At 40.8% G+C, this 9,758-nt stretch overlaps 1 protein-coding gene and 1 long non-coding RNA gene across 2 annotated transcripts; both read left to right on the forward strand.

Annotated features, from left to right (window-relative positions):
* The first annotated feature begins 385 nt into the window (after positions 1-385).
* LOC115753002 (SH3 domain-containing protein 3) lies at positions 386-8,020 on the forward strand. The gene is made up of 10 exons (XM_030691464.2): positions 386-556; positions 933-1,055; positions 2,453-2,522; positions 2,657-2,802; positions 3,510-3,611; positions 3,747-3,944; positions 4,040-4,102; positions 4,194-4,283; positions 5,144-5,218; positions 7,612-8,020. Exons 1-10 carry the CDS (start codon positions 497-499, stop codon positions 7,729-7,731), a joined length of 1,047 nt encoding a protein of 348 aa, XP_030547324.1. The 5' UTR covers positions 386-496; the 3' UTR covers positions 7,732-8,020.
* Positions 5,227-7,514, forward strand: LOC115753003. Its single transcript, XR_007199690.1, has 2 exons — positions 5,227-6,442; positions 6,663-7,514. It is a non-coding gene; the product is annotated as an uncharacterized LOC115753003 (long non-coding RNA).
* Positions 8,021-9,758: the final 1,738 nt, after the last annotated feature.

Genomic DNA, 9,758 nt, shown 5'->3' on the forward strand with positions numbered 1-9,758 from the left:
TACCAAATTGATGCATGATGTGGTTGTGTCTTCAATGACAATATGAGTTCTAATAAATAATGATCCCCACCAAGGCATAAAGAACACACCATCAATCAAAAATAAAGATCGTGGCAAATGAATTTTACCACCAATGTCTAAAGGAACAGCACATGCCGATTTGGTCTGGTTCGGGTGGTTCCCAAGTTGGTCGGTCCAGTATGCCCCGCCCTAATAAATAGGCAGTTTAAATTATTCATGCCCCACAAAGACATGATTACTTTTGAGAGAGAGAGAGAGAGAGAGAGATTTGGGTTCAATTTATTGGGTTTGCGATGGGCTCTTGCTTGGGCTTTTTCAAGAACCGAAGTCCAAGGCCTTCTCAAAACCAGTTCGAGAGAAGCAGACCAGAGCTTCGATTCAGCTTCCGTCTTCTCCTCCTCCTCCTCCTTCATCTCCTCCTCCTTGCCCCACTCGAGACACAGAGGAGAAGTTACGTCTGCTTGCGGAGGTCGCAATGGACGCGCTGAGGAAACAAGCTAGCAAGCTCAGGGAGCAAGTTGCCAAGCAGCAACAGGTTCTTCTTTCGAGCTTCTCTATTCGACTCCAGTGCAGCTAGTCGGTGGAGAAGCGATTGATTCCAGCTTCCGCAGAGAGTTCCGAGAATCGCAAATGAACTGATCTTTTAGTCTCGTATTCAATCTCGCGATGTTTTCCTGTTTGAATCGAAGTCAAAACAGTTGTTGGCGTTAGTCAAAATTGCTCATTCCTGGGTCATAACTGATTGGCATTATGAGTTTAGATCCAGCTGTGTGTAGTGTGGATATATTGCGGTACCACTTTGGCGAGCGAATGCGTGTGCAATATCCTTCTGCAAAACTTTATCCTTTCTTATTTTTCCTGCTCTTACTGCGATACCGATGTTGATTATGCTATTGCTTGTGTGGTTCTAGGCTGTGATTAAGCAGTTCAGCGGGACTGGCTATGAGAGGTCCGATGTGATGGTTATAGATGAGGTTGAAATGCAGAGACATCAACAGCTCGAGAAACTTTACCGGGCTACTCGCGCTTCCAAGGTAAAGATGGCTTTAGCCCCTTGATTTTGTCATTCTATAGTTGGTGACTGTGAATGATTTAATTCGTTATTACCGTTCATAGAGAACAGGTGGGGGGTATGGTCTCTATGATGGTTGAATCAATCATTGCATTTGGCTGTAGTGTCTCAGATAGATTTTAGCTTCCTCGGAATCTTAGAAATGAAAGCTTCAACTCGGTAATGTGGTGGGTCTATTTCAATGTAAAGCTAGATCCAGTCTGCTATTATCTACAGTATGAGACTGTATTTATTTAATTGGGGTGAAGCGGAATGACTTGGCCCCATTATGGGAATACATAAACTGTCTCCCCTGAAGTATTATGAGGAACGGTTGATTGACAGTGTAAATGAGAAAGCACTTTCGTGACTGGCGCTAGCTTTCATCATTGTTGAAGGCTTAGCAAACTAGGGAAGCAATCGAGATGACCTATCACAAACATGATGCACATTACAAGCTTATGACGACCAATGATATCTTGTTATCTGATAAATTGCTATCTGTAAAAGTAATTTGCTTGTGGTACGTGCTCCACTGGCGGCATTACCTCCCGAAACTAATGAAAGTATTGATAGGACCATTCTTGCCCACCAAATTGTGCCCAGTGAGGCACCAAAATTTGATGGAGACATGGAATATAATGATGTGTTCACATCTTCCAGTGATTGAGTTCGATGTACTGACCATCGATATATCCATTCATTAGCTAGTAATATCTGGTGGTTTCACCCCTACATGCTTAAGTTACCCAGTTAGAGATACTATGTTCTTATTAGTTACAAACGGTTTATCTTTGTTGGTCATATCTCTACAATAGTACGGCTATTACAGTACTATTAAGCGGTCTAAATTCACCTACACTTTGCAAGTAACTATTCGATAAGCTCCAAATTCGAGTGAAAATGAATAGAGGAAGTAATTGGTTTGACTTGTGAGCATGTGCCCCTATGCAAGGAGGTTATAGGTTCAAATCCATGCCTGGAATGGTAGACTTACATTGTAACTCCATGGGGCTGTTTTAATGGTTAAGGAACATGCTTCTGTGTATACTTGATTCTCCACACTAATAAGTACAAATAATCTTTTGTTGGGCCCTCTCTAAGCTTTGGGTCTCATCTTGCTTGTTCCATGAGTTTGGTAAGGTGTTCACAGGACAAGAATTTACCACAAGAGGCATGATAAAAGAAAAGACAATAAATAGAAAGAAAATGGTGTTGATGATAAATGCATTGACTGCATTTGTAATCCACTCATAAATGCGTGGACTTTTATGGGACGAATACAGAGAACTGGGTGATTCACCTGATGTACTGTACTTGTTAGCTGATTTAGTATGGGACTTCAAAGTGTTCGTATCCAATTCTCAATTTTTCTGACAGGACTTTCAGAGAGATATTGTAAAGGCTGCAGAGGGATTTACAGCTCTAGGATATAAACAAATTGAAACAGGTATCTCCTCGGTCTCTGCTTTCCTCAAAACAGGGTGTGGTTTTCCATCTTTTTTTCAATCATACGATTCTTCTGTCTGTATATGTCCTATTGTATAGTGTGATGTGGCCAAGACTGAATAATTAATACATCAGGAACCAAATTATCTGAAGACTGTTGCAAATATGGAGCTGAGAATATCCATGACAACATTCTAGCCAAGGCAGCAGCTGTATATGGCGATTCTCTTAAACATGTCGGAAAGGAGCAAGAAGAGTATAATAAGCTATTATATTCACAGGTCAGCTTTCTCAGATTCTTTTGGATGCCAAGTATAAGAACTCTGTACTTGCCTTACAAATTCTATATTTTGTGCAACATGGACAAAGCATATATGCACCCAATTCTTTGTATCTCTCTTGTTTATTGCATGTTATGTGAACTGAGGTTGGGTAATTCAACGGCAAACACATAGAGTTTGACAAATGGCCTAGTTACCCCCCGATATATCTTCAAAAACTATAACTTGAAACGATAACTCATTATGCATCGGGCTTGATGGTATTGGCTGGCATGACCACGAATGTTTGGAGAAGACATAGAACTGCAAAAGGTCATCCATGTAGAAAGCATACCCTTGATTTTCGGAGAGGTATGTTCTAAGTTAGCAAGGAGTGATGTTTTTGGTCCTCATCTTTTGAGGGACTATCAAACTTTTCCACAAAGAATTAAGTGATGCAAGAGGATTTATATGGCCACCTCCACATGCAGGAATAGCAGCCTTGATAGTTTCAGTAGTGTGGAATCCAATGATGTCATGGGGCCTTAGTTCTCACAACATCCGAAATGTGCTTTGTCCAATGAAGCTTACAAATTAATTACCTTTTTGCTTTTGAGCTAATAAATCTGTCATTAAGTACAAAGGCCAATGCTGATTTAGATTACAGCTTTATAAGCTCAGTGAGGACAACATGTTCATGTTGTACTTATCCCGTTCCCCTTTGTCAGATCTTAGAACCCTTGAGAGCTATGATTACTGGTGCTCCCTTGGAAGATGCTCGTCATCTTGCTCAGCGTTACAGTCGAATGAGACAGGAAGCAGAGTTGCAGGTAATGAAAAGCTAGAATTTCGTAGGAATTGTTTCAGCAGGCACTGATTGTTATGCTGGAGTCCTCACTTCCTCATTCCATTATGATTAAATCATGTGAAAGCTGTAATTCACAATCTACCTGAAAAGCTCGCAGGCCGCGGAAGTTTCTAGAAGACAAGCTCGAGTTAGAGAAACTCCAATACCTGAAAATGTTGCTAAGCTGCATGCAGCTGAAGCAAAGATGCAGGAATTGAAGGCAAATATGGCTGTTCTTGGAAAAGAAGCTGCCACGGCACTGGCAGCTGTTGGATCTCAGCAAGAAAGAGTTACTTTCCAAAGGCTGGTCTCAATGGTAAAATGATTAAACAATCTCTATATCGATGAACTTACTGTCGGCTCATACCATTATTGGATTTTTGATGTATCATGATGCTTACCAATTTTAAGGTTGAAGGAGAGAGGACCTACCATTTGAGAGTAGCTGCTATTCTCGGTGAAGTTGAAGCTGAGGTTTGGTTCTATGCTTTTTAGATTTTGCAGGGTTTGGTTGTTTTCTTTCAAGCACTGTATAACTAGTAGTTTCTTGGGAGTTTTGTTTCAGATGGTTTCAGATAAACAGCAGAAGGAATCTGCTCCTCCTGTGATTTTATCAGAAAGTAGTTCAGGGAAAACACCGTATTTCTTGGCTGAGGTTTGTAATGCATTTTATTGGTTCACAAATACTATGCTGTAACTTTTGTTTGGTGCGTCAACATGATTAGTGTTTATACTGAGGACGCATTTACTCCTCAAAGTAGTGGTAGGAAATCATTTTCTTGTAAGTAGACAATATATAGTTGACTTTCCGGGCAACGCAAAGTCCTTTTCACAAAACTTGCATAGTTTATTAGTCCCCCTTTCTCACCACAGTCAATTAGCTAGGCAGCATTGACAATTAGATGATCAATGAAATGGTGTAGGGGCTCAGCTGTTGTGGCCATTGCCACCATTACCATTTCCAGCCAGCTGCTGATGCTACTGCTGCAGCCACTGCACTTAATATATTCAATAAATCATCCTTATTATTTTCATGCCATGTTTCTAAGTAGGTTGGCAAACGAACAAAGACTTGTCAATAAGTAGGAATCTTGAAAAATCTTTAAGTATCAGAATTAAGGATAGGTTTAAGCTATATCCAGTGTATTCATTATAAAACTCTGCAAAACAAGTATATCAAGTGAGGAGGGACTCGGACAGCCTTGTATTCTTGAGTCTTGAACATTGTGGTGGAGAGAGAGAAAGAGAGAGAGGGAGAGGCAGAGGGAGAGAGTAGGGATTTTTTTTTTTTTTTTGTGCCGATTTATCCATTTCCTTTCAAGTTGGAGTGCTAAGATATATCATCTTCCTGTAGGAGTTATTAATTTTCTTCTTCTGTTGCCCCTCCTTTTCATCTGCTGGGTTATGGGTCAAGTTAATTCTTGGTCTTGTAATCATGAATCATCTGTTGTTTTAAAACTCACTAAAACAGACTACAACACTTTTTTTTTCTGTTGTTTGTATCTTCTAATGCAGGCAATGCATAATTTTGATGCTGAATCAGAGAAGGAATTGAGCCTGGCAGTGGGTGACTATGTTGTCGTGCGAAAGGTATTTGTTTTTCTTGTGTATTTATTGGATGGTACTCTTTTTTCCTACTTAATTGTCTCGTTGAGTGATCATCTAGCAAGTGAATTTTGATGCATCTAGTTAATAAAGATGATTAAGCAGTGTCATTTTGGAAAGCAACAACTTCAATTCTCCTTTAATGTGTAGGTAATGCTCTTTCTGAAGCATCTAGAAGTTTTCCTGAGATTGCAGCTTTAGCAACCAGTATATGATCACTGTTTCTAGGAAAAGCTTTCAATTTATCATAGATACTTCAAAGATCTAAAAATGCCAGCAATGCGGCAATATCTGTTTGTGAATCTTACATCTACTGAATATCTATTTTCCTAATATTTCCCCTCTCTCTTTGCCATCATCTTGGCTGATTTAGTATGTTTTTCTTTGAGGTAGCTATACATATCATCAAGCGTGTATCTCTTCCCATTCAAGTTGTGCTCTTCCTTGTCTGTGCTGGTGATAGGAATTTTTTTTTTTTTACTCCCTTGGGTAAATATTTTAGGATCTCCTAGATAGAGGAAGAGAGAAAATAAGCCCTACATTTTTAGTAAATGACTTAGAAAAAAGAGTACGTAGATGGCTCTACTTAGAGAGCATGAGAGACACTAAGAGAACCCTAATTTCCTTATTTATGACCGACCACCTACTGATTGCTGATTCATATATATAATTCAAGACTCCCCCTGAGGCTAGAGTGTCCAGCTTGCATATGACCTGCGACTTTCTTCGAAAGACTGACCAAACACTGTAAGCTGGACCATACACTAGACAAGGGATGTGAACGCTTAGTTATGAATTTGAGATAATAACAATTGTGTAAGCTGGACCTTACATGATAAAGTTGAATGTAATCCACATGATCACTGGATCTGACAAATGCCAAGGAAACACATTATCAGAAAGTTAACACTGCATTCCCACACAACTTTGATAAAATCATGTGGGAACCCAACATGAGTTGTGGCAAACTAAACCGCTTCACTCTACAGCACTCAACTTTGTCCACTTAATTAAGGTGTGCTGGATTCTGGCGGTCATAGATGACTGAATATTTGACAACGGTGCCTCTGCTCGTCAGTGCCGCTTACAATTGAGAGAGATTCCGACAATGGATAGCATCCCTAGAGGCATTGTTGAGTGTTGACCAGATTTTGGGAGAGTTTCTGAAGATGAGGTGCTGCAATTGCAGCACCAACGGTACCCTAGAAAGTCCTTTTTTTAAAATCCTTCTTTGAGTATTGAAAAGAAAACAGAACAAAAAAAGAAAACTAAGACTAGTACCAGCAAACTAGTGAGGACCATAGCTTGATTTTGACGGAGATGCAAATCCTTTGACCCTGATTGAGAAGGATGCACGCCGGAATGAAGGTGGAGAACAGAAAACTAGTGCCAGCAAACTAGTGAGGACCGTAGCTTGATTTTGACGGAGATGCAAATCCTTTGACGACGATCGAGAAGGATGCACGTCAGAATGAAGGTAGAGAACAGAAATGCTTGACTTGTGGTAGACTTCCCCAAACACAATTATGCCAGCAACAAGATTGACGAGGCTGCAGCGAATGACAACTCCACTGACGACAATGTAGAGACCAGTGGCTGACGAGATCCCATATCTCTCAGAGACAATCGAAGCAGATCTGAGACAGACAACGGAGGATGATGACTTTGCTCTTGAAGACAACTGATTCTGGGTGCTCTTGAGGATGAAGAGCAGTGGATGAAAAACAAAGGACTTGAAATGACGACCGGTGGTGGTCTCAGTGTCAGAGTAGAAATGATGATACGTGAATAGGGTTCTTTTACTTATTTTTAACACTGACCACCAGAAGAAGATAAAGCTACAGTTGTGATTTCGATCCCACTCTCTTTGTGGCTCTAATACCTTGTAAATATTTTAAGAACTCAAAGAGACAGGAAGAAAGAAAATACTTAGACCCTATATCTTTACTGAATGACTCGATAAAAGAGTACATAGATTGCTTTACCTAGAGCACGAGAGACATTAACAAAACCTTAGTTTCCTTATATATGACCACCTAGTATCTCTGACTAATATTCACGGATATGCTTCAACACTTTTTATTATAAACGAAATCATAAGCTTACTCAATTATAGCATACAAACTTTTGCATGTCAACTTGAAAAGACTAGACAACTTTTGGGGTAGCAGAATCAGGGCTGTAATGGTGATAATGAGCATTAGTTTGTGTTCCTTATAGTTGTGATCAATCAGTGCCGCCTTAAATTGTATAAGGATGCATCTCTATTTGAGACGTGAAACTAGTGATGGTTTATTTGTCACTCTCGATATTTAAATTGTATTAGGATGAAATATATTCTATTTGCTCAACTGTGATACTAATTCAATATATCTTAGGTGAGTCCATCGGGATGGTCAGAAGGAGAATGCAAGGGTAAAGCAGGGTGGTTTCCATCAGCATTTGTGGAGAAGCGCCAGAGTTTACCCATGAATGGTATGGCTGCAGAGGTTTACTGATCCTTGCCGAGCTCTCTACTTATTGTTCACCTGTCCCTGGTCTAGTAACAGTTGCTGTCCATATTATATCTGTCAATAACAACACCTCAATTCAATCTGTTGTGAAATTTGTTGCAATTCTCATTTCTTAAATAGCACGACTCTTAATCAGGATGGGGTTGATTAAGTATTTTGTTTGGATGATTTATCTCTTCCTGCCTGAATTGTTTCAAGCCTTGAGTTTCTCATGGATTGACGAGTTAAGCTAGAGAGCATTAGTATCCAAGTATTGTATGTGTTGCCACAGTAAGTTTCAAATTATCCAGGACAAACAATTTAATCTTTCAACAGTTGCATTCAATTTGCCAGTAAGATGAACTGCACAAGTACATATTCATTTCTCGAATGAGATTAGAGTTGAACCGATTCTAGGCTGGCCACGGGCCGAGCTTCCTGTTAAAGATTCTTTTAATATCAACTGGGTTGATGCTAGATAAAAGAAAATCGTAATTCAACAATTCCCCCACTCTTAAATTCCCAGAATTCCTCACTTCAACTGCCTTCAATTTGTGCGGAAAAATTCAATTTAACTTGGCTAAGTATGTATGATCATACAAGAAATAGATCTCGAGTTCTTACCCAATTTCATTCACAACTCACCATTTAAATCATCCAAAAGAAAGATTGGCGTACCTTAGTGGAATTTATTGAGTGATGGTGAATGGGCACTGTCAAAGCAATAATGTCTTCGCCATGAAAGGAGGGAACGCAAGGTGGTTGCGAATAGGCACAGCAAAAGGCGATGACTTGTGGTGGCTTACGATGGGTGATGGAAATCGTGAGACAGCCACAGCACAATGATTCTGTTACGAAGTGTCAGCGTGACGGCGACTCAGCTTCAAATGGTGAACTGCGACGACTCAGCTCTCCTATGGCTCAGTTTGAGAGAAAACGCAACCAGAATAGGCGAGTGATTTTGGCGGGGATGTGGAATAGAGAAACAACCTGGTGGTGATGATTAGAAAAAGGAATTGGCAAGTGAATCCCAAGCTGACGCGGCTCCAAACTGCTTGCTCCATAAGCGATGATGTTGGCCTGGGCAGCAAGGACTGATCTGGACAGACGAGGTTGATCTAGACAGTGGCTCAACAAAGACAACGTGCCACAATGCTGAACCAGTTGCACAGGCAACAACCTGCAGTTCTAACAGCAGCTCTAGCGGGAACGGGATGAGGTGGCCCTGAACGGCAGACGGTGAAAATGGCGCAACCACGACAATGGCCAGCGAGGCTACACTGATGGTTCTGGCAAAGTGGACAAGGGACACTAACGGATGCTGTTTCGGTCTGAATTTCTGGGGGTAACTTAGACCAACAAAACGAGATGTTTGCAGCGGAATTGGTCATGGGGGTCGTGACTGAGTGCAGGTGACACACCAAGCTTGAAGAAGATAAACTTGGGTTGAAGAGGAAGTTTGCTGGTGATGAGAGGCATGCGGGGATGAAGATGAAAGGTGGAAGATGACAATTGAAGAAGAAGGTGAAGCGGGGAACGAAAGAAAACGAATAGGAGGAGAGGAGGGTTCGGCCAGGTGTGACTTTTCATAGGGATGACTTGAATGTCCACCCGTGAGGAGTCCTATAGATCCTCGAGTTCCTCGGGCCGGATGTTTACATCGATTCGGAAACCTTAAAATGTTGATCATGGCTGAGGATGATTGTGATTCGGATTTAGTCATTTCCAATCCACTTGCTAGCTAGCTGGGACCTGGTCACCCTCCGAAGCAAATTCTCAAGAAGAGATGACACAAGGTTGTTCAGGCGAATTGATCAGAATCAGAGGTTAAATTGATTCGTTGGTCTTTAAATTTTACATAAGTTTTTCTCATAATCACCCCAACTCGATGCTTATATATGACTGCTTATTTTTCTGAAAATATGCGGAAGCAACCTTTGGGCAAAAATTGAGATGTCAACTTGCTCACTTCCTGATCCCTTCCCTGCTCGGCAATGGCTCCATTTTTCACAACTGCAAATATTTCCGCGTTC

The sequence above is a fragment of the Rhodamnia argentea genome, chromosome 9 (assembly GCF_020921035.1).
Source record: "Rhodamnia argentea isolate NSW1041297 chromosome 9, ASM2092103v1, whole genome shotgun sequence".
Classification (NCBI taxonomy): domain Eukaryota; kingdom Viridiplantae; phylum Streptophyta; class Magnoliopsida; order Myrtales; family Myrtaceae; genus Rhodamnia; species Rhodamnia argentea.

What these genes read in the sequence shown, in the direction of transcription:
- LOC115753002 (XM_030691464.2), top strand. Translation starts at nt 497, where the DNA reads ATGGACGCGCTGAGGAAACAAGCTAGCAAGCTCAGGGAGCAAGTTGCC. An exon ending in TCCAAAGGCTGGTCTCAATG is followed by an intron (nt 3,945 to 4,039) that starts GTAAAATGATTA and finishes ACCAATTTTAAG; the next exon opens with GTTGAAGGAGAGAGGACCTA. An exon ending in ACTATGTTGTCGTGCGAAAG is followed by an intron (nt 5,219 to 7,611) that starts GTATTTGTTTTT and finishes AATATATCTTAG; the next exon opens with GTGAGTCCATCGGGATGGTC.